This window comes from Oncorhynchus nerka, linkage group LG20 (genome assembly GCF_034236695.1).
Source record: "Oncorhynchus nerka isolate Pitt River linkage group LG20, Oner_Uvic_2.0, whole genome shotgun sequence".
NCBI lineage: Eukaryota > Metazoa > Chordata > Actinopteri > Salmoniformes > Salmonidae > Oncorhynchus > Oncorhynchus nerka.
The window spans coordinates 66,704,614-66,730,667 of NC_088415.1; the positions used below are offsets into that span (position 1 = coordinate 66,704,614).

General features: G+C 42.2%; 1 protein-coding gene across 2 annotated transcripts in view; it reads left to right on the forward strand.

The window, feature by feature from the left end:
• The first annotated feature begins 1,027 nt into the window (after window positions 1–1,027).
• Window positions 1,028–26,054, forward strand: part of LOC115102992 (adenylate cyclase type 1-like) — a 60,500-nt gene continuing 35,473 nt past the window's right edge. For both annotated transcript variants that reach the window (XM_029623511.2, XM_029623512.2), the window contains exons 1-4: window positions 1,028–1,972; window positions 8,911–9,060; window positions 9,430–9,548; window positions 17,527–17,638. In XM_029623511.2, coding sequence (XP_029479371.1) covers window positions 1,364–1,972; window positions 8,911–9,060; window positions 9,430–9,548; window positions 17,527–17,638 — 990 coding nt within the window. In that variant the 5' untranslated portion in view covers window positions 1,028–1,363. The remainder of the gene's footprint in view (window positions 1,973–8,910; window positions 9,061–9,429; window positions 9,549–17,526; window positions 17,639–26,054) is intronic.

Here is a 26,054-nt window from a genome sequence, read left to right on the forward strand (position 1 = left end):
CCAATTTGATGCAGTGTACGGCGTATGGTCTGAGCACTGACAGGCTGACCCCCCCACCCCTTCAAACTCTGCAGCAATGCTGGCAGCACTCATACATCTTTTTCCCAAAGACAACCTCTGGATATGACGCTGAGCACGTGCACTCAACTTCTTTGGTCGACCATGACGAGGCCTGTTCTGAGTGGAACCTGTCCAGTTAAACCGCTGTATGGTCTTTGACACCGTGCTGCAGCTCAGTTTCAGGGACTTGGCAATCTTCTTATAGCCCAGGCCATCTTTATGTAGAGCAACAATTATTTTTTCAAATCCTCAGAGTTCTTTGCCATGAGGTGCCATGTTGAACTTCCAGTGACCAGTCAGTATGAGGGAGTGTGAGAGCGATGATACCAAATTTAACACACCTGCTCCCCATTCACACCTGAGACCTTGTAACACTAACAAGTCACATGACACCAGGGAGGGAAAATGGCTAATTGGGCCCAATTCGGACATTTTCACTTAGGGGTGTACTCACTTTTGTTGCCAGCGGTTTAGACATTAATGGCTGTGTGTTGAGTTATTTTGAGGGGACAGCAAATTTACACTGTTATACAAGCTGTACACTCACTACTTTACATTGTAGCAAAGTGTCATTTCTTCAAAAGATATACTCAAATGTTTACAAAAATGTGAGGGGTGTACACACTTTTGTGATATACTGTATATATGTGCGTGTATATATATATATATATATATAATATATATATATGAATTAAAGTTAGAATATTTAGATAATACATAGATAAATAATTAAATACATGTAGATATGTGGAGAATTAATACATTTTAGTCAGTATTTTTCTGTTAACTTGCTAATTTATTTGATTATGTGTGGATTTATTCATTTATTTATTCATTTATATGTGCATTTATGTATTTCTAATTTTGGCATGTTTGGTCCTCCATACCTCTCAAGTCTGTTTTGTCTTGTTGTCTGTTGAGTTACTGAGACGTGTCTTATCTCCACCTCATAATGCGCATGCGTGATCCAACCTGAGCCTTGCGAAAAGCTGTTAGATTCAGAACTCGACCGTCGTGTGCGGGACTCTGTTTCCATGATGTTGTCCTTGCCCAAGTGAAACGAAAAATACTTTTTGGAGTCTTGCTCAAGGGGCGTACATGCTTGCACGTTTCCTTGGGGACTGATCTCGACGAACAACGGATTTCAACCTGTGGATAGTGCATGTCGCGCGTCAGGAGATTACAGTGGCAGGCCAGTCCTCCAGCCTTAGTGATCCGGGACGCTCTCCTCTCTAGACTGCTGCGTGCTTGATTGTTTCCCGGCGTCGGTCTGTGGCGCGCTGTGTGGTCCAGTGTCTAGTTTATGAATGGCCCTGACATGGAGGAAATTCCGTTTCAGAAAGTCAAAACCCGGCGGAAGAAAAGCCATTGTCCACCAGGCGTCCCTCTGACTACCATCGCATGCGAGGATGAGTTCGACTGCAAGGAGCTGGAGTCTCTGTTCCAGAACTACAATCTAAAGCTGGAGCAGACGTCCACTCTCAAAGCCCTGGCGGTGCTCATCGTCATGGCATCGACGCTGGCAGTGGTGGAGTTGCTGTCCGGCCCCAATCTGACCATCTCCAAGGGGTCCCATCCGGTACATTGTATCGTCTTCGTGTCCCTCTTCATTGTCACCAACGTCAAGTACCTTCAGGTGACCCAGCTCCAGCAGATCGTCAACCTGACCTTGCTCTTCGGCTTCACCTTCTCGTTCCTCTGCTGTCCCTTCTCCCTCGGCGCGGTGGGGCTGGAGCCCCCGACCAACCCGGAGCAAGGCATGTGGCAGCTCATGCTGGTTACATTCGTTGCCTACTCGCTCCTGCCGGTGCGGACTCTGTTAGCAGTGATGTTTGGAATAATGATTGCCATCTCTCATATAATTGTGACAGCCACCTCCGTGACAGTTGAGACGCAGAAATTATGGAGAACGGTAAGTAGGCTATACATAGTTAACCACCAGGCTAGGCTATTCGAAGCATGGATAATGGGGCTTTAATCTAGAACAGATAAGGGAAAAGCGAGAGGAAGAATGAGCCTGTCAATATGAAGTTCAGCACCATCAAGTGGACAGCGACCGGCGGGGGTCACCGACTTGCGCGCGATTCATACGATGTCTGAGCACTGCTTGTCCGCCTGCTTTGATTTTGAAATGAAATATGTTTCGGTTTTATATCTGTAATGCCCTAGATTTATGTAGAATAGAAACATCAGTGAACTCAAGGCAGGCTGTTTTTTTATAAGGAGCGCGTGCTGGCTGTATGCTATAGTAGAAAGTGCAAAGCCGTGTGCGATAACGTGCGGAGAGGTGCTCGGTAGTTCAATCTAAACACGGACTTCAATGACGTGTGGCAGATTGTGATCACAACTGCAGACAGGAGAGCAGGGCCTGGAATTGAGGTTTACGAGTGCTTTAACGATTCATCTTTCCTACAATGGCCGAACATGTAACATGCTTTTCCCAAAACACCACGCGGAGAGAATGGTCGCTAAGTGCGTTGTTGGAGCCAATATCCTGCTGATAAAATCAAAAGAAAGGGAGAGCTGCTCTCATATTAGCTTTCTCCAATCAAATCGTACCTCATCATTAACATTATTTCACAATACCGACGACGGATCAGCTCATATTACCATCTACGGCTGCAGATATTGATGCGGCTTATTTCCACTCGCACACAATGGTTGAATCAATGTTATTTTAACGTCATTTCAATGAAGTTACGTTGAACCGACGTGGAATAGACGTTGAATTGACATCTGTGCCCAGCAATAAATCACCGATATTAGGCTAGACATCATATAATATATTGAGACAAATTACAGACAGTAACCTACAAGTATCAACATATAACTTAATGGATTGATTCAATATGATTGAAATAGACCTATAGCCTACTGTTTATGCTATGTTTTAATGCAGTCATCTCGGTTTTAATTTGAAGTGTATTTTTATACTTTTATTGTTTGTATCAATTACAAAGACATTGGCAACTTTATTTGTAGTCAACTTTGTTCTGAAGTTATCGGCGGTCACAGAGAGACGGACGAACCATGCGATTCTATGTTTAGCAGCGACCTTTCTGTGTATAAAGTGACGCAGGAGGGCAAAAAACGACGCGCTTGGCTGTTCTACGAGTGGTCTGAGGCAGGCGTTTGATTACGAGTGTTTTCAAGAGCAACGTTAATAACATTGGATTTGGGGAACTGCTCGGAGATTTAACGATTATCCTACGAAGGAAGGTTCTATCGATGAATTTAGCCTTAATATGCTTTTGGGAAACCGGGCCCATGTCTGGTCAGTCAAAGTATAAGCAGGCTTTCCGTGTTGACATTGCTTCAGTTCTAGGCTAATAGTCTCATGTTACTGAGGTAGGAGGGAGGGGGGGACATGCAAATAGGCAATAGAGCTGTATCTGTCTCACACCATTGACTTCAAAATAGCCTGCGTGACTGATTTGACTTGGGTCCGTGATGTGTGTGCCTAAATGATTGACACCCTTGAAAAAGATGAGCAGTAATGACTGTAGGCCTATAAAATAAATAATTAAAATACTAAGCTACAGTATATTGTATGCAACAACAACAAAAAATGGAAAAAACCTGTTTTCGCTTTGTCATTATGGGGTGTTGTGTGTAGATTGATGAGGGGAAACAATTATTTCATCCATTTAAAAAAAGGCTGTAACTTAACAAAATGTGGAAAAGGGGAAGGGGTCTGAATGCTTTCTGAATGCACTGTATGTCTAATGATATGACCCAACCTCATATCACCCTATACTGCCAACAGAGTGGAAGAAAACAAACAGGACCACACAGAGAGACCAGACGGACAGTGCTCAGACAGGATTCACGTACAGTGTGCCTCTGTTTCATAGGGAATATCTGGTCCATTTAGGCTGAAAGTACTTGATGTAGAACCAAAGTCGGCCGTGGTTGATGACCCCAACCAGATACTAGACAACCAGACAGTTAACAAAAGGTCAAGCAAACCCAAAGAACTTAATACCAAAAATGTCTTGACAGTCTCAACAAGTTCTCTCTCTCTCTCTCTCTCTCTCTCTCTCTCTCTCTCTCTCTCTTGGTCTTGCTCTCGCTCGCTCGCTCTCTCTGTCATGGAGAAGTTTAGCCCTCAGTCATATCAGCTCTGATTTGCTTTCTTCCTTTAGCATGTGGCATGTAATATCTTGCTCGTGTAGCCTATACGTGTGTCAGGAGGACGGTGTGTGAAGGACAGCGCTAGCGGTAGCAGAGTACAGCCTAGGAAGGGAAAGCTAATCCATTAAGCCTGGAGATTAGCTCAGTGGTATGACCGTAAAGGACCTGTGTTTCAACCAACCAACAACCACCAAACAAGCCTATAGGCCCCCTTCCCTTCAGGGTCACAGTGAGGCTATGTGTGGTGTAAACAAACCAATAATAACCAAATCTCAGTCAGAGCGAGAAGGACATAAAATGATTATGTTCCCTCTCCTGATTATCCACTACAGAATTGCTAAATTCTGTTATAAGAGTCCACCAGTACACCAATCATGTGTGATCATGATATTTGAGTCTCATTGTCTGCATTGCAGACATGAGACCATGGATTTCTTGTGCCTTGGGGATCGGGTCAGATCCCAGCTTATCCCATTTGCTATTCATGTTGACAATATAAGCTTGTCCTCATCAAATACAATCACACACCCTATAGTACAGTATAACTAATTAACTTATTGGATGCTGTTGCCTGTATTGTGTTGTCTAAATGAGCTGCTTGTTCTTACTAGTCTATCATTGACCGATAGTGAACAAAAATATAAACGCAACATGCAACAATTTCAAAGCTTTTTCTGATTTACAGTTCATAGAAGGAAAGCAGTCAATTGAAAATGTAATTCATTAGGCCCTAATCTATGTATTTCACATGGCTGGGCAGGGACACAGCCATGGGTGGGCCTGGGAGGGCATAAACCCACCCACTTGGGAGCCAGGTCCACTCACTGGGGAGCCAGGCCCAGCCAATCAGAATGAGTTTTCCCCCCACAAAAGGGCATTATTCCAGACAGAAATACTCCTCAGGACTCCGCTCCCCATCCTCAGATGATCCTGTAAGTACAGAAGCCAGATGTGGAGGTATTGGGTTGGCATGGTTACACGTGATTTGCGGTTGTGAGTAGGGCTGTGGCGGTGACAAAATTTCTTCAGCTGGTGATTTTCAAGCAAATAACTTTCAGGTCTCACGGTAATTGACCGTTAATTAAAATAAACCCATTTAGCATCTCCTGGCTTCCACAGATAGCCTACACGCCACTGATACTGACCTTTGGAACATCTACATTTTAAGAAGTCTAATAAATCCATGTAATGTAACCTACACCATCACAATAAATCCATAATTTATTTTTAGACAGGTCTAAAGAAGCATGATATGAAGAAAATTGAGTCTATTTCAGAAGAACAGAACAGAATAGCACACTCTGGCTATGCCAAATAGATGTGGGCAACACTAGTTCATTTAGCAGACAAGATTTTCTTCGAATTCCGTGGCATTATTTTATAGTATGAAGAATACAATTGAACAAAGCTGAGTAAAATAGAAAGGATATTTTCTCCAAACGATTTGACGGAGTGCACACATTCTGTGTTGAGAGGTTAACAAAGAAATAGATACTCTTATATGGTTCATTTAGAGTTATTAATATAACTTTAGTTGTTCTACATACGTTGGGCTATATGTTTTGATTTTTAATACATTTTAAGGCTGCACGATGAGACTCTAATGATGATTTGAAAAATGTAGCTTGAATGGCATGAGCTCTGCTTTGTTTTTGTTTTTTTGCGCAGGCTGTACACACTACATCAGTTACTCATTCACAATTTGACAAGCACTTGATAATTGATAACAATTGTTGGAAAAATGACTTGTGTCATGCACAAAATAAATGTCCAAACCTACTTGACAAAACTTTAGTTTGTTCACAAGAAATTTGGGGAGTGGTTGAAAAACGAGTTTTAAATGATTCCAACCTAAGTGTATGTAAATTTCCGACTTCAACTGTATTACAGCAGACCTTGTAAACACCAGTGGTGAATCACCAATCAGGGTCTATAGAAAAAATTACTGCTGGTGAGGGAGACACACTGTATGTCAGCCTATGTGTGTGTGTGTGTTTTGCTTGTGCATGTGTGTGTGTCTGTGTTTGGGTGTTAAAGGTCACATCTCCAGTCCCAGTCATGCTCAGCCACATGGAAAACACTCATTTACACAGGCTCTGTCTATCTGTTGTTCTCTCCTACCTGACCTACACTCAGCTGGAAGCATAGCCCACTTATGTTTACCCCTCTGTGCTTTTACACACACACAAACACACACACACACACACACACACACACACACACACTGAGTGATTGCTTCCAAATGTGTATTGACAAGACAAAGCAAATACTTCATTTTTTACTTCAAATGAATGGTTGTGAATGTGCAGAACATCTCTTTTCTCTTCCTCTGTCTATACTATGTATCAGTCCGTTAATGTGCAATGTGTTTAGGCCAGGTGGTTTCTACTACCTCAGCTTCACTTGGCATTTTATGCATTAAAGGGTCAATCAGCAGTTCAAAGAATACCAAAGCGGAGCACCCGGCCACTGATTTGGTAAATAGCTGAGGAGTGGGACTGGAAAATGTAACCACTGTAAAATTCATAGACAGAGCTATGGATGCAAGGACTGACCATCCATGAGATACAATTATACTTTTAACCATGCTTTGAAGCTATGCAGTGTTTGTTTTCAATTACATTGTTTACCAACAAAGGTGAAAACAAGCTTATTTGAAAATGGCAGTAATTTGAAAACTTACATGTCCATTATCATTTATTTAATATTTAACCTATATTTAACTAGGCAAGTCAGTTAAGAACAAATGATTATTTACAATGACTGCCCACACCGGCTAAACCCTAACCATAACGATGCTGGGCCAATTGTTCGCTGCCCTATGAAACTCCTGATCAAGCCCGGTTGTGATACAGTCCGGGATCAAACCAGCGTCTGTAGTGACGCCTCTTGCACTGCAATGCAGTGCCTTAGACCGCTGCGCCACTTGGGAGCCCATTTCTCCATACTTTCTCGTTGTAGACATTCAAGAGCGGCCTGGAGTGTATTTTTTTAACCCAAAATAATAATTTCCTATTAACATTACATTTTTTTTATTCAAACATCCCCTGGGCCAGATTGAATGGGTCCGGTCTGCCAGTCATTCTGCTAACGGCAGTGAAACTACCTTCAACATCCTTCAAACTTCACACAGAGACATAAATGGTACCCATGTGTTCATCTGACTCTGGGTAAGTACAAAAAGGGGCTTGATTGCCAAAAATGTCTCAATGTCCCTCTTGAGATCAGAGTGACAAGTTAGGCTACAACATATTGGTAGCAAACAGAGTGAGCAGTGGTGTGAATTAGAGCCACAAGCGCACAGCCGCCTCTTCCTTTATCATCTCACCACAGCGCAGTGGCACCGCATCAGTCAGTCTATATTTCAGATGACGTCAACATAATGGCTTTTTAACCCACGGAGCGCCGGGATTTTGACTGGTGATGTTTCAATATTTCAATGTTGTAAATATTCCATAATAAACAGCTAAAATAATGAATAATTGTTTTAATGTTTAATTAGCTAACGGCCCATCCAGACCGTGCCTAAACTACAGTATATTGAAACACATTTCACACATATGATAATAGATGTGAGCCCAAAGACAAGATTAAATAGATAATGGTCTGATGGGTGACAAAAGTATTAATTGCCAAATTGAGACTGATGACCAGTGCAGCATACATTGACAGCATCCACTGACAAAGAGCTGACCAAAAAAACACTTTTTCAAATCATCCTGCAGAGGTCCATGCAGGCAAGATGTTTTGATTGCTATACCCTTATCGGAGAGAGCAGATTCTAAGCTTTCCAAATTCACCTGGTTTTGCCAAACAACTCTCAAAATGGCACAGAATATGGTAATAATATAACTTTTTCCTAGTATAACCACGACTCCACTCCTCTTCTTGTGAGTGCTGGTGGCAAACAGAGATGAATTGTATTCTGTTATATCCCTTTATATTCTTACTGTAAAATACAGTATATGTGTTGACTGTGGTTGGGCAGGGAAATGAATACAAGCGTGTTATGTATGCTAAATTGACAAGTTGATTTCATTGGCATGGCGAAGCCATATAGCCTCGGCAAGTACTGTAAGTACCTATACATAAAACTCAAAACATGCTATTCTGTTCTTTTGAAATAAATTGTCTTTTGTATCATGTTTAATATGACCTTCCTAAACTAAATATGAATGATTTCTCTGTGATTGTGGATATTACATTTGATTTATTTGACTGCCGGCTATTCTACTGTTAAACATGCATACGGTGCTTTGAGGTAGAAATGCCCCAAAAGTTTTAGTCTTTTATGATATTTATCTCAAAGGACTGCTAGAGTGTTAAATACACTTCATTTGGAAAAGTCAGAGACAGGTCGGTTCAATGTTTTTATTGAAAGGAAGTTATTAAAATTCCCAAAAATTCAAAACAGTCAGATTGACGTCTTGACGGTTGTGGTAATAAAGAATCACCGAAAGTGACCTTCTCGTTCCACAAAAGGAATGTGCCAGTGTTTCCCCTAGGATTTTGGAAAAAAGCTGCATCATGTATTTGGTATTTAAGACCGTCTTTAACTTGAGAGCATAGTGTCGCTCAGTTGGTGTGAGAGCATGGGACTAGGAATACTGAAGCCACACCTTCAATTTCCGCAGGGATCCTATGTCACTTTGGATGAAAGATTATGAGGTTATGTATGCTAAGTGGCATAATGTTGTGTTGTTTTTCTGCTTGCAGCTGGTGGCCAACACAGTGCTGTTTACCAGTGTGAACCTCTCTGGATTGTTTGTGCGCATCCTGACTGAGCGAGCACAGAGGAAGGCTTTCCTACAGGCACGCAACTGCATCGAGGAGAGGCTACGCATGGAGGATGAGAATGAGAAACAGGTATAAACACACACACATGCACACACACACACACATATTCCCACGGACACACAAGCATGCACACACACACACACATATTCCCACGGACACACAAGCATGCAGACACACAAACACATTAACAGAAGGCATAAGGGTAAAATCAGGCTTCTATATTTCTCTCATATTATTTCTTTAAACACACTTGGTGACTCATTCACACTTTTTTCCCAATTCCGTTTGTTCCACCACCTTTTATCTCTCACTTTTCTTATCTGCACCACCACTAACACTCTCCTCTCATATTCTCAAGTCTGATTGACTTTTAAGTATACCTCTTTCCTTCTCCTCACGCTGTCCTTCTCTCTCTCTCTCATCCACCCACACACACAGGAGCGACTTCTGATGAGTTTGTTGCCCAGGAACGTGGCGATGGAGATGAAAGAAGACTTCCTGAAGCCTCCTGAAAGGATCTTCCACAAGATCTACATCCAACGCCACGACAACGTCAGGTAGGACACCCATCCAAACTCCAAAACTCCCAACCCAGCGTCAGGGGTAGAAACATTGGTTAGCTCCGATGATCATTTAAACGATATGGCTGCGTTTTAGAAGTCTCTGGAAGTCTCCTGCCGATAACTTAAAATATGATTTATTTTATAGAACTGGGTCTGCTCTACTCATTCGGCTGCCCAGATAACAAGTCACTTTGACGAATGGTGCTTGTTTAATTAGATCAAAGCTGAATGAATGTCTGCAAGATCACATTATGATAGTATTCTACATACATTTGAAATATTCTACATACATACATTTCTACATACAAAACCTGCTTTTCAACCACTCTGCAAATTTCTTGTTAACAAACTATAGTCGGTCAGGACATTTACTTTGTGCATGACACGAGTAATTTTTCCAAAAATTGTTTACAGACACAATGAATTATAAGTTAAATAATCTATCACAATTCCACTGGGTCAGAAGTTTACATACACTAAGTTGACTGTGCCTTTAAACAGCTTGGAAAATTCCAGAAAATTATGTCATGGCTTTAGAAGCTTCTGATAGGCTAATTGACATGATTTGAGTCAATATGAGTTAATTGGAGGTGTATCTATGGATGCATTTCAAGGACTACTTTCAAACTCAGTGCCTCTTTGCTTGACATGAGAAAATCAAAATAAATCAGCCAAGACCTCAAGTCTGGTTAATCCTTGGGAGCAATTTCCAAATGCCTGAAGGTACCAGGTTCATCTGTACAAACAATAGTACTCAAGTATAAACACCATGGGACCACGCAGCCATCATACCGCTCAGGAAGGAAACGCGCTCTGTCTCCTAGAGATGAACGTACTTTGGTGCGAAAACTGCAAATCAATCCCAGAACAACAGCAAAGGACCTTGTGAAGATGCTGGAGGAAATAGGTACAAAAATATCTATATCCACAGTAAAATGAGTCCTACTGTATATCGACATATCCTGAAAGGCCGCTCAGCAAGGAAGAAGCCACTGCTCCAAAACCGCTATATAAAAGCCAGACTACGGTTTGCAACAGCACATGGGGACTAAGATCATACTTTTTGGAGAAATGTCCTCTGGTCTGATGAAACAAAAATAGAACTGTTTGGCCATAATGACCATCATTATTTTTGGAGGAAAAAGGGGGAGGCTTGCAAGCCAAAGAACACCATCCAAACCGTGAAGCACAGGGGTGGCAGCATCATGTTGTGGTGTGCTTTGCCGCAGGAGGGACTGGAAGGAAAATTATGTGGATAGATATAATGAAGCAACATCTCAAGACATCAGTCAGGAAGTTAAAGCTTGGTTACAAATGACCCCAAGCATACTTCCAAAGTTGGACAAAATTAAGGACAACAAAGTCTAGGTATTGGAGTGGCCATCACAAAGCACTGACCTCAATCCTATAGAACATTTGGGGGAAGAGCTGAAAAAGCGTGTGCGAGCAAGGAGGCCTACAAACCTGACTCAGTTACACCAGCTCTGTCAGGTGGAACGGGCCAAAATGTACCCAACTTATTGTGGGAAGCTTGTGGAAGGCTACCGGAAACATTTGAACCAAGTTAAACAATTTAAAGGCAATGCTACGAAATACTAATTGAGTGTGTGTAAACTTTTGACCCACTGGGAATTTGGTGAAATAAATAAAAGCTGAAATAAATCATTCTCTCTGCTCTTATTCTGACATTTTCACATTCTTAAAATAAAGTGGTGATCCTAATTGACCTAAGACAGGGAAGTTTTACTAGGATAAAATGTCAGGAATTGTGAAAAACTGAGTTTAAATGTATTTGGCTAAGGTGTATGTAAACTTCCGACTTCAACTGTAACTAGCGTTTGACATATTACTTGAAAATGTGATTACAGTGATTAAGGTAACCAGTAACGTTATTTCAATTGACATAATTTATACTTTTCAATTTAAATTAGCAACGGAATGTCATGTGTCGAGAGAGAGTTCGGAGGCTTGCAAAGATAATCTTGCTCTGCAGCTGAAATGTACCATATACAGTGCATTCGGAAAGTTTCCAGACTCCTTGACTGGATAAAATAAAATAAAATCTTCTCATCAATCTACACACAATACCCCATTATGACAAAGTAAAAACTGGTTTTTAGATTGTGTGTGTATGTATGTATATATATGTATGTATATGTGTGTATATATATATAAGTATTCAGACCCTTTACCCAGTACTTTGTTGAAGCACCATTGGAAGCGATTACAGCCTTGAGTCTTCTTGGGTATAACGTAACAAGCTTGGCACACTTGCATTTGGGGAGTTTCTCACATTCTTCTCTGCAGATCCTCTCAAGCTCTGTCAGGTTGGATGGGGAGCGTCGCTGCACAGCTATTTTTAGGTCTCTCCAGAGATGTTTGATCCGGTTCAAGTCTGGGCTCTTGCTGGGCCACTTAAAGACATTCGCAGACTTGTCCCGAAGCCCCTCCTGCGTTGTCTTGGCTGTGTGCTTAAGGTCGTTGTCCTGTTGGAAGGTGAACCTTTCGCCCCAGTCTGAGGTCCTGAATTCTCTGGCCCAGGTTTTCAGATCTCTCTCTGTACTTTGCTCCGTTCACTTTTCCCTCTACCCTGACTAGTCTCCCAGTGCCTGCTGCTGAAAAACATCCCCACAACATGATGATGGCACCAACATGCTTCACCGTTATGGAACACACCGGAGGGATGGTGCCAGGTTTCCTCCAGATTTGACGCTTGGGTTTGCTGTTGTAATGGTTAAATTGGCATTGAGCAAAGCTTCTTGTGAGCTGACAGAGGGGCATTGTGTCTCAGTCAGTGGTTGGTGTCAGTGTTTGCCAGATGGCATTAGCTTGCACAGAGTGTTACCGACCAACACACTGGTTTCGCTGGAGGGGGACCAGCAATTTATTCAGTGGGTTGACTGAGTGCTTCTTCATCAGTAACTCTTCCACTTCCAAAGAGCTTTTTTGGCTCCTTCCCTCCCTCTCTCTCTCCACTTTCCTCTCTCCATGCCTCCTTCCCTCACTCCTTTCCTCCCTCTCTCTCCCCACTTTCCTCTCTCCATGCCTCCTTCCCTCACTCCTTTCCTCCCTCTCTCTCTCCACTTTCCTCTCTCCATGTCTCCTTCCCTCACTCCTTTCCCCCCTCTCTCTCTCTCCACTTTCCTCTCTCCATGCCTCCTTCCCTCACTCCTTTCCTCCCTCTCTCTCTCCACTTTCCTCTCTCCATGTCTCCTTCCCTCACTCCTTTCCCCCTCTCTCTCTCTCCACTTTTCTCTCTCCATGCCTCCGTCCCTCCCTCTTTCTTTGCAATTGAATTCAAAAGGCTTTATTGGCATGGTAAACATATATTTACATTGCCAAAACAAGTGAAATAGATGATAAACGAAAGTGAAATACATAATCAAAAATGAACAGTAAACATTACACTCACGAAAGTTTCAAAGGAATAGAGACATTTCAAATGTCCTATTATGGCTATGTACAGTGTTACATCTCTCTCACACTCTCTCCCTCTCTCTCTCTCTCCCTCTCCCACCCTCCTGTTGCTACTCTTCACTTGATTATCAACCCCTCTTGTCTTCCTCTCCCCCACTCCATGCTCTCTGTCTCTTTCTTCCTCTATCCTCCCTCTACTCTCCTCCTCTTCCTCATTTTCTTTATTTCTCCCTTTTTCACTTTGTATATTTATTTCCTTCATGTTGTCAGAGGGGTGTTGACGCGTGAGGTGGGAAGTTTGCTTAGCCTCGGGATTAAGCCTCTACAGGAGATTAAATGCAATGGACACTAAACTGTTTAGCGTAAGGCTGTGTGTGTATGTTTGTGTGTGTGTGTGTGTGTGTGTGTGTGTGTGTGTGCGTGTGTGCGTGTGTGCGTGTGTGTGCGTGTGTGTGTGTGGTTAAATATGGACACAGCTCAGTGGAGTGCTGCTGATTGCTATGTGCCTCTCACTGCACCAAATGGCTTTAGGCCTTGTTCACATGCAGTTAGTGCCCACTGACGATCTACTGAAAGAGATCCAAGCCTATTGCAAGGGGTGAATAATATGATTAAGGTCGGCTGCAATTGAAAAGTAAACAGTGGTACAGTAATTTAGTCAATACTTTGTTATTATGTTCCGCGACTGGATTTGAAATGAAATGATTATGGTAGCTTGGATTATTATGATACGGTGCCGGTGTGGGTAGTTTATAAACACTTAAATATTATGCCGTACTAATAAACGTGTCTATAAATAAGAAAAATATGAAACATTGCCAAAGTTAAGCCAAGAAAAACCATATTATGTTACAGAGCATTACCTCACATGAAATGCCAGCCATAGAGTATAATGCTCCTTGATAAGGGAATCTTCTTTGCAAACAAGATAAGTTAATAGATGCTTTGGATTGTATTCATCTCTCAATTTACATCACATTAAGCTGTGTCTGTGTTTAACTGAGAAGGAAAGAGGGAAAAGCAGGAAGGTAATATGCAATGGTATGTGCAGAATTATACTGGGAAAGGAAGCGAGGGAAAAGGAGGAAGGTAATATGCAATGGTGTGTGCAGAATTATACTGGGAAAGGAAGAGAGGGAAAAGGAGGAAGGTAATATGCAATGGTGTGTGCAGAATTATACTGGGAAAGGAAGAGAGGGAAACAACATAGATGGGAAGAGAATTAGAAAAGCAATGCATCAGAGCTTTTAGCTCGTTTGTGTACTAAACATTGCATCAGAGCCTTTAGCTCGTTTGTGTACTAAACAATGCAGTAGCAGTGACACAGAAAACTGTGTGTATCTGATTCTGTCATGCCATACTATTCGCTAGACAGCATCAGATACATGGGTTACATATACAGTCCATGTCCTCTGCCTCAACGACAGTGGCAGTATGATTGGCAGCACCTGTGTTTTTACTCCAGAAATGTGTAGTCTTTCTTTTCTATTTCTTTTCCCTGCCCAGCTCTGAAAGTGCCAGAGCAAAGGGGTTGAATACTTACTGACTCAAGACATTTTAGCTTTTCATTTTTCATTCATCAGTAAACATTTCTAACAACATAATTCCACTTTGACGATATGGGGTATTGTGTGTAGGTTAGTGACCAAAAATATCACAATTGAATACATTTCAAATTCGGGCGGGAACACAACACAATGTGGAAGAAGTCAAGGGGTGTGAATACTTTCTGAAAGCACTGTAAGACCTGAGGCAATTTTGTAAATCTGCCACTTCCTGCAGCCTTCAAACCAACGGGCAATACACACACACACACACACACACACACACACACACACACACACACACACACACACACACACACACACACACTCCATTGTCCCACATTACTGGCAACATGCCCAATCCTACTGACAGTCTGCTATTGTTGCGTAACCCAGACAGACAGGCAGGCAGGTTGCCTCACAGCCATCTCCTGAATTCCACCTGACACATTCTAGTCTGTCTTGACAGGTCTAGATCTCCTAGAGCACGGCCCTCTGGGGACTTTACACCTGTTGATGATGTGCTGTGTGTGTGTGTGTGTGTGTGTGTGTGTGTGTCACAACACTGCCGGCCTCCCTGTCCTCTCACACAGAATCAGCAGAATTATCCATCCAGGAAGTAATTGACCCTCTGCTCAGGGTGGCTTTTATCACTGTGACCCACATGCCATCTCATCAAGCAGGCTCTTTACCACTGCCACCAGTCTCTACAAGAGCCTTGACGTCAACAACTGCTCCACACACACACACACACACACACACACACACACACACACACACACACACACACACACACCTCTAGCCTTGAACCCCTCCGAGTTGCTTTGCAAGCCTTTTCACACACAACAAGATTACATTCCAATCACGAGCACTAGGCTCGCCTGGCTGCTTCAGAAAGGCTAGGCTACATTACGATACAATACAATGTTTATTGGTCCATTATACACTGAATAGAACATAAATGTGTTTTGGCAGGTTTTTTGGGCCGTCACAGCAGTACTCAGCCCAACCACACATTAGTATAATAGGGAGATGGCAGAGAAGTCCCCTGGAATGTGATGAGATCTGGCTGGATGAGATGATGGAGGATTACATGGCGAGGTCAAATACAGTATGTCCACCTGGCCTGGCGATGCGGTCTTGCGGGCGCAACACAGACTGGGAGACAGCGCTGTCTGAGAGGCTCGGTCCAGGGTTTAAATGCCCCATGAGACCTGGGGCTGGGGCGCTGGGGGAGGATATTACTCAACACTGGGCTAATAACATCTGCTCACAGTAATGGCTCTAATAGGATGATTTGTTTATCGGGGTCAGGGCTGGAGGGAATATGGCTGGTCTGGGATATATTATTGGCACCCTTGATAAAAATGAGAAAAACATATGGTATGCCTAAAAAATAAATATTAAAATATACCCTAGTTTATTGTATAGCGGTTTATATGCACAATTAACTTCTATAATGGTATTTCAGTGTTTGGTTGGTTAAATGTGATACACCACTCCGTTTTTGTAGTTTACTACTTGACTCATCTCTCTCCCGCTGTCTCACTAAGCCCCTTATCACTCAAGGAGTGCAGTTGTTGTTGCTCGACCACTAGATCATATGCCGATTGCTCACTATTGTGAATCCCGAACCGCCGCCTCGCCCCTACCAACTCGCTTGTTGCCGACAAAACTCAGAGGGTGACTTCCAGGGAACGGCGAGAATCAATCAACTTTGGGGCACTTGTGACTTCAATGATGCAATTCATGTTCCACTTTTAAATAATAAAATGAGCATGACATTCAAATGAACACATCCCCGCCTGTCGTTTTACAAAATATAAACCTTAACAGTTCACCATTTTAATTTGGGAGGTATTTCATCTTTTACATGTGTCAAGTCTCGACATCAGACATACAGTAAACAAATGCACACTTCTCCATTCTTTTGTGTGAAATTGCAAACTCAAAGATAATGTGTTGCCCTTATGGCATAAATGATTCCACTTAGGTATGAAGCCGCCAGCGTTGCAGGCTCAGTCCAAGTACCATTGCAATTGTAATATTTGGTCAAAAATAAGGCCTAGATCTTTTGCACACATTGTGCAGCCCTACGTAGCAGTGTGTAAATTGAAATCACTCATGTTGTGTTGCCACCCTAATGTCATGCACAACTCGTAAAGCAAATTTAGAACTTATTAAAAAACCTACAATACCGTCATGTTGTAAAAAATGTGAAATATTTTGTCATACGATATTTTGACCATATAGGTCAGCCCTATACTGAGCTATACTGTATGCTAAAAAATGTTATAATTATATTATTTTATACTAATACAATTGCTCAGAGAAAGAGATTTTCTCATACAGGTTGTTTTTTTGGGAAAAATATAATCCAAACATAATCTGAAACACAACCAAAACAAACTGCAAATGCATCCAACAATTTTGTAGCTTGATGTAGTCATTAGGGCTAGGAATATGGGACCAAATACTAAACGTTTTGACTACATTTAATACACTACAGGTGAATGACTTCTTCAAATGGGGGGGACTGGATACATAAAGTGCATTCATAATGGTAAAACAGATACTAACTACTTAGGGAGGTGTATGTTGTCTGTCTAACTCCTAACAGGGCATGGCTCTGCGTTGATCCCTATGAGAATGATCTAGGGGAAGAACAATCCATGTTGCTATTCTGAGTCCTGCTTGATTTCACTGCCTGTCAGGCAATAGAACAGAACATGGATCATCTCATTGGCTGTCACCGTTCAATCTCAATCTAAGCAGATTATCACAAGAGACAATGCTCACCTCAACAATCTGACCTAGCACGCGATGCTCATCTCCATCCCTCGTCGGCGCGATCTAACATCTCTGGTCTGCGACACTGTTATATCAGGAAGCTTATGCTGTACCTGTCATCTTGGAATGTTTAATTTCTATGTCTCTCCTCAACCCCAACTCTCTCTCTCTCTCATTTTTCTAATCTCTACTCTCTCTCTCTCTCTCACACTCTCTTCCAGCATCCTGTTTGCTGACATTGTGGGGTTTACCAGCCTGGCGTCTCAGTGCACAGCCCAGGAGCTGGTCAAACTTCTCAATGAGCTCTTTGGGAAGTTTGATGAACTGGCCACGGTAAGTCTTATCTTTCCTGTTCTCACTTTGAGCTTCTACTGGTGACACTTACCGTAGGTCTACTTTTTCTTCATGATCACCCTATTCTGAAGGCTGGCTCCTAGACATGCTAGCATGGGCAATCGGCTGTTTAGTTGTTATACTGTGGCATATTTCACCCTCATCTACATGCTACCCTGGTGCTTGTTGTTGAAGTACGAATACCTAGTCATGTACTTTGGTGATGTTTTTGCTTTGGTACATTCATTTAAGTAATTGCTGGTGCATCATTGAGAAAAATGTTATCTGTTCATTTGTCACAGGCAATTTGGATCCCCTTTTGACCTACAATTGTCCAATGTTTTCAGTTTGTCTTTGACCAGAGGACTGTCCTTTTGCTCCCTGGTCTGTCTAGGCTTTGGGTCTGGTTTTGACCCGTAGCGATATGGATCGTGTGCATCTTCATGTCAGGAGGTGAGACACAGTTGACTGGCTCTCTCACAGCTGTCATTCCAGCTTTCCAGAATGTCATCGGTGGCATCAGGGCCACATATGTTTGGTACGATCACACGCGCTCTCATCTACGGCAGAGGTGACGGGATACTTAATCCATTCCAGATGTCTTGTCTGTGATCGTTTTGAGTGATCTGGATGGAGGGGAGGGGTTAAGCGGACTAGTCCGAGTTGTATCCGTCCCAATATTTACATTCGGCGTCAATGGAAACAGGTGTGAACGCTCCTTCGGTCAATATATAGTGTTTCATTCTTAGCAACTCTCTTGCTATGTTGGTGCCGCGAAAGTCCATGCAACTTTTGTCTTGCTTTGGACAAAAATATATATATATATTGTACTTTAGTACTAGTTTTGGTCAGTTTTTGCTTGTTGCAGTTATCATTGTTATCACAAGAGAAAGTGTAAATAGTTAATATAATGTATATTCACCTCTCAACAGGCATGATTGCTGTAGTAGCCTCACCCTACCCCTCGCCTTCTACATGGAATCCCAGACCTTGATATTAGGCTGAAACATATGTGTTGTGTTGGAGTTAGAGGTGTCAGACCCGTCACTCCTCACCCCTAGCTCTCAACCCCAACCACACACACCCAGCAGATCATCCTCCCACCTCTCTTAACTACATGTAATCTGGCCCCAATTATATACACTGTGCACATGTGCCTGTGCAATCCCTTAATCCACGGGATTACAACCAACCCTTTTCTGCTTTCATAGAACATTTTCTTGGCCAAATCGGCCCGGCTATTTTCAGTCTCTTTGTTTACATGCAATTAAAAACAAAACCAGACAAGACGACTGCAGTTTGACTAAAGGTGATTAAGGGCGGTCATGGTGGTACAGTGTAATTTTCAGATGGAATTTCTAGAAACTGTTGTGACATTGGTAATTTTGGGATTATTCCCAATTGTATATATTACCATGCCTTCAATACTCTTGGCCTACATTATTCATATAAGAAGGTCCTGGCCAGCCTGTTGGCACAGATACAGTCCTACAACCTAATGCCTCACAAGTCAGAGTAACTGAGAGAGAGAAAGAGAGATTATATACAGTATATAGTAGATGCTGACATGCAAGAACCACATTTCACATTAAGCTTTAAGCTATCTCCCATAAGCTTGATGTGTATTGTGCCACAGTGGCAGTGTCCCCACAGATCACAGTGACAACTGTCCCCAGACTTTAACTCCCTCACCAGAGGTTCACCCTGTGTCCTGACCCATAGACCCAGTCACTGTGATAAGTGGCACCGCAAGTGATTCATTCTGCCAGGCCACAACAGGCTGCACACACTCACACGCACAAGCACACACACACACGCACAAGCACACAAGTTGAGACACACACACACAGTCTCTCCCTGTCAAAGACGAGGAGCGGGCGAAGCCACATGTCCACCGGGCAGAGTCTCAGCTCGTCAATCCTGCCGGTCGACAACACCATCCCCAACACCACCTGTCCAACTGTTGGACTTGTTGTCTCTCCACCGGGGAAGTGGGCCAAGAACACACTACTCTCTCCAATTATCCTCCCTCAAACCGACTCCTCCTCTCTTTCTCTCCCACTCATATCTTTCTTTCTCTCCTCTCCTCTCACCCACTGCTCATGCTTCTTTCTTTCCCACCACCCCCCATCTCTCTCTCTCTAAGACATGCACAATGCAAATGAGCAATGACTTGGTATCACATTTGACTTTAGGCATGTAAAAAACGAGCTTGATCCCACTTCCCTTTCAGTCTGTTTCTTTATAAACTGTGCTGACTGTTTCACGCTGGCTTCTCTCACAGCCTCTCTATCCCTCTCCTCCCTGCGCCTTAGGGTGTATTGATGTTGCTCTGTGATTGTGTCAAAATTAAAGGGACAAAAATAACATTACTGTTGATTTGGTTAACCCCTTCTATCTTAAACTATGGGTTATCCCTTTTATTTAAAGCTGCAATATGTAACTTTTTGGGACGACACAACCAAATTTACAGAGTAATGTGAGTTATAGATCTGTCTCTTGCTTTCTCATCTAAGAAGTGGTAGATCTGTTCTATGTGCCCTATTTCTATGCTTCCCGTTCTTAAGTTTTGTTTTTGAGTCAGTTTTGAGTCAGTTTTGTACACCAGCTCAAAATAGAATATATTTTTTTAGATGGTACAATGATTCTCTAAACTATACGTGCTTGTTTAGTCACATAAACTGAAATAAGGCAAACTATTACAATTTTAGCAACCAGGAAATGGTGGAGCGTTTTCTGCATAGTGTACCTTTTTAAAGGGCATCTAACCTAAATGAGGACTTCATAACACATTCGTAACCCATAGGGCCTTTTGTTTTTCCTTAATCATGTGACCTGATCAGGACAAACTCCCTATCATAGCCCATAACTGGGGTCTTTTCCTGATCAGGACAAACTCCCTATCATAGCCCATAACTGGGGTCTTTTCCTGATCAGGACAAACTCCCTATCATAGCCCATAACTGGGGTCTTTTCCTGATCAGGACAAACTCCCTATCATAGCCCATAACTGGGGTCTTTTCCTGATCAGATCACGTGGTTATAGGAAAAACTTCTGGCCCTAAGACAATTGGTACATGATGAAGAAACACATTCCATTCATCCCTCTCTTCCTCTAGAACTGTTTAAACAATGTTTCTCTCGGTTTCTCTCTGTCTACCAAGCACCGGAATCAATAGTCTCTGTGCAGAGAGAGATACTCTGCTGATTTATACAGCATTATTATGCAATAACTTTTAATGACTGGCTCGTGTGTGTGTGTGTGTGTGTGTGTGTGTGTGTGTGTGTGTGTGTGTGATTTTTCAGTTTCCATGGTAGAGTTTACACAGAGCTTTCTTATCCCCCTCTCTCTTCTTTCTCTCTTCCAATCTCCTCTCAACGCCACTTTGCATCTCAGCTCTTAGACCAGCTCCTTGTTTCTGGTCTGTTTAATTGACACACAACAGCCTGCTTCCCTGAACTGCATATTTCATGCCCCTGTTATATTTCATGTTCCTTTCCCTCTGTTCTCTCCACTCATTTGTCGGCTTCCATTTGTAATCGGACTCTTTGATATTTCTTCTTATGTCCTGTTTGTGTGTGTGCGCACACACACACACAGAGATCATCATCATTGTGTAAATGAGTGTCAGAGAAGCCAATGGACACAGCTGAGCACAGAAATCCCATGTCCCATAACGTCTTTTGGGAAGGGACTGACATATGTTTTAGTTGATACCATAGTCCCTGTGCCCAAGAATGCTAAGGCAACCTGTCTAAATGAATATCGCCACCTAGCACTCACATCTGTAGCCATGAAATGCTTTGAAAGACTGGTCATGGCTCACATCAACACCATCATCCCAGACACCCTGGACCCACTCCTATTCGCATACCGCCCCAACAGATCAACAGAGGACAATCTCTATTTTACCCCACACTGCCCTTTCCCACCTGGACAAAAGGAACGCCTACGTGAGAATGCTGTTTATCGACTACAGCTCAGCGTTCATCACCATAGTGTCCTTAAAGCTCATCACTAAACTAAGGACCCTGGGATGTAACACCTCCCTCTGCAACTGGATCCTGCACTTCCTGATAGGCCACCCTATGTGGTGAGGGTCGGCAGCAACATATCCACCATGTTTTGACCCTCAACATGGGGGGGCCCTCAGAGGTGCGTGCTTAGTCCCCTCTTGTAATCCCTGTTCTCCCAAGACTGCGTGGCCGCGCACAACTATTACGACTATCTACCTCAATTACCTCAAACCCCTGCAAATCAACACAGTACTGGTACCCCAAGTTATTGTTACGCATTGTGTATTTATTCCTTGTGTTATTATTTTACAATTCTTCAGTTCTTTATCTATTTTTCTTCTCTGAATTGCTGGAAAGGGCCTGTAAGTAAGCATTTCACTTTTAGTATATATCCATTGTTTACAAAGCATGTGACAAATAGAATTAGTTTTGATTTGATACAATGACAGACCTTAACATATCACAATATTGATGTGCTAGAGCCATGGTCAGGCCATCTTGTCTGGATGACATTCTCTACTACACCCTGTCACCTTGAAGACGGACGGAACACACAACATTTAGGCAGTGGTGTAAAGTACATAAGTAAAAATGCTTTAAAGCACTACTCAAGTAGTTTTTTGGGGGTATTTGTACTTTACTTTACTATTTATATTTTTGACAACATTTACTTCGCTACATTCCTCAACAAAATAATGTACTTTTTACTCCATACACCCAAAAGTACTAGTTACATTTTGACTGGTTTGCAGGACAGGAAAATGGTCCAATTCATGCACTTATCAAGGGAACACCTGGTCATCCCTACTCCTTCTGATCTGGCGGACTCACTAAACACAAATGCATCATTTGTGAATGATGTCTGAGTGTTGAAGTGTGCCCCTGGCTATCCGTAAAAAAAAAGAAAAAAAGAAAAGGAAATGGTGCTGTCTGTTTTGCTTAATATAATCTCTCTCTCCCTTTCTCTCTCTCTCTCTCTCTCTCTCTCTCTCTCTCTCTCTCTCTAAACATGGCCATACAGTTTGCGCATGGGTGGTATGGTCACGTGACAGGGCCCAAGTAATCCTGCACGGCTTGGGTCTGAATCTGCCCCCTAAGCCCTAGCTCACTGGGCAGATCAGATGAACTAACACAGGGACAGGAGAAGAGACACAGCGCAGCACAGAGAGAGGACTGAGAGGAGAGGAGGCTTTCTAAGCACCAGGGCTTTCCTCTCCCTCACGTATCCACAACTCCAGACTCCATCTACTTATTATAGCCTCACTGTAGCCAGACTCTAGTGTACAACCCGCCATCTGTTATAGGCTCACTGTGTTAACCCACACCATGGACGTTTCACCCTGGTTTCACCCTAGTTTCATCCCTGCTTGCTCACATTTGTTTATATTAAAAATGTAGAGTTTAGGTGTTTATATAGTGGAGTACATTCATAAATAGTCACTAGCAGGGAGCCTAGTTGCGCCTCTCCTTTTAACAGAGGATGTTCATTTTGGAGCTATGTGTGGTCTTTGTCTTTCCAGTAGTTTGAACACTCAGGGATCATATTAATGGATATGTCCTTGTAGGTGGCTTGGTCTAGTAGTACAGTGCCTCTCCTGTTGTACAGTAAGACGATGTCTCCCCCCAGTTAAACCAGTGCTAGCAGATACAGTAGCACCTTGGAGTGTTACACTTAAAGCAAATTAATTCTTCTTTTCTTGTCAAAGTCCCAAATAGCTGCATATTCTCTATGTTATGCACTATGAAGGGAACGGGGTGCCATTTGGAACGTCGACAGAGGCTAACCTGTTAGTGAACAGCTGGCACGTAGCCTACGTTCTTCACGCAGGTGGCTTAACTCTGTGGCTTGCTCCTTTGGCACAGTGTAATTGCCTAAGCTGTCTATTTGAAATGGCTATGTGTGAGTAGGAGCCTGAAGGGGAGTCTCCCAAGTCCTGATGAAAATGTTGTTTGTGCATTCACACAGCCATAAAGAGCTAGTGAAATAGCTAGAGACCTCAAACAGAACCCAATACTCTAGCTCTCCTCTGAAGTTTCAGAACTTTCATGATGTGTTCCACTCTTTTATTATTTGATTTTACAGTGTTCATTCTACCTGACTATGTCGGAGTAGTTAGCTTGAGATGAGCTTTGGGCTTTGGAGGGTTGATGATGTACGTTTGAGTGAGTTTTTATTTGTTTTACGTGTGGTTCGATTGTTCAATCAATACCACTGTCTTATTAGAAAGTAGGCTGCGTGTCACCGATCTCATTGCTTATGTTTACATAGCTAGGTCATAGATTCTCCTGCCATTGTATTTACATTTTTTTTTTACGGTGATCTCATCAAATTGTTAAGAAATAGAAATGTTTTATATAAATTATGGTGGATGATTAAGTCCTATGGAGAATCTTTTTTGTTCTGGAATTCCACCTTTTTTTAAATGCTTTTTTTTTTTTGACAGATTAGAAAACAGGAGGAGACCGAGAGAGTGAAAGTGGGACAAGTGGAAGCGGGACTTTTTTGCTTACAACATGATTCTATATGTGTTATTTCATACAGTTGAAGTCCGAAGTTTACATACACCTTAGCCAAATACTTTTAACATTTTAAATGACCTGTCTTAGGTCAGTTAGGATCACCACTTTATTTTAAGAATGTGAAATGTCAGAATAATAGTAGAGAGAATGATTTATTTCAGCTTTTATTTCTTTCATCACATTTCCAGTGGGTCACAAGTTTACATATACTCAATTAGTATTTGGTAGCATTGCCTTTAAATTGTTTAACTTGAGTCAAACATTTTGGGTAGCCTTCCAAATGCTTCCCACAATAAGTTGGGTTTGGCCCATTCCTCCTGACAGAGCTGGTGTAACTGATTTAGGTTTGTAGGCCTCCTTGCTCCCACACGCCTTTTCAGTTCTGCGCACACATTTTCTATAGGTTTTGAGGTCAGGGCTTTGTGATGGCCACTCCAATACCTTGACTTTGTTGTCCTTAAGCCATTTTGCCACAACTTTAGAAATATGCTTGGTTTATTGTCCATTTGGAAGACCCATTTGCGACCAAGCTTTAACTTCCTGACTGATGTCTTGATGTTGCTTCAATATAACCCCATAATTTTCCATCCTCATGATGCAATCTATTTTGTGAAGTGCACCAGTCCCTCCTGCAACAAAGCACCCCCACAACATGATGCTGCCACCCCTGTGCTTCATAGTGAGGATGGTGTTATTCGGCTTGCAAGCCTCCCCCATTTTCCTCCAAATATAACAATGGTCATTATTGCCAAACAGTTCTATTTTTGTTTCATCAGACTAGAGGACATTTCTCCAAAATGTACGATCTTAGTCCCCATGTGCATTTGCAAACCGTAGTCTGTCTTTTTTATAGTGGTTTTGGAGCAGTGACTTCTTCCTTGCTGAGCGGCCTTTCAGGTTGTGTAGATACAGGACTTGTTTTACTGTGGATATAGATACTTTTGTACCTGTTTCCTCCAGCATCTTTACAAGGTCCTTTTGAACACCAAAGTACGTTAATCTCTAGGAGACAGAATGCGTCTCCTTCCTGAGCGGTATGATGGCTGCTTGGTCCCATTGTGTTTATACTTGCGTACTATTGTTTGTACAGATGAATTTGGTACCAAGGATGAGCCAAACTTGTGGAGGTCTACAACATTTTTTTGAGGTCTTGGCTGATTTCTTTTTTTCCCCCATGATGTCAATCAGAGAGGCACTGAGTTTGAAGGTAGGCCTCAAAATACAACCACAGGTACACCTCCAATTGACTAAAATGATGTCAATCAGCCTATCAGAAGCCTCTAAAAAGCCATGACATAATTTTTGGGAATTTTCCAAGCTATTTAAAGGCACAGTCAACTTAGTGTATGTAAACTTCTGACCCACTGGAATTGTGATACAGTGAATTATAAGTGAAATAATCTGTCTGTAAACAATTGTTGGAAAAAATACTTGTATCACGCACAAAGTAGATGTCCTAACCGACTTGCCAAAGCTATAGTTTGTTGTGGAGAAGAAAGTTGTGGAGTGGTTGAAAAACAAGTATTAATGACTCCAACCTAAGTTTATGTAAACTTCCGACTTCAACTGTAGGTTTGATATCTTCACTATTATTTTATTTTACAATGTAGAAAATAGTAAAAAATAAAGAAAACCCTGTAATGAGTAGGTGTGTCTGGACTTTTGCTGGTGCTGTATATTTACAAAAAATGAATGAAGTCATTTCAATTATTTTTTTAAACTTAAGTATCCTGCAATGCTATACAACCTCTAGTTACCGCTGGTAGAATGAGCACTGAGCTCAACAATGCAAAACAAAAACTAAACTTGTATTTCCATAAGTATTCAGACCCTTTACTCGATACTTTGTTGAATCACCTTTGGCAGTGATTACAGCCTT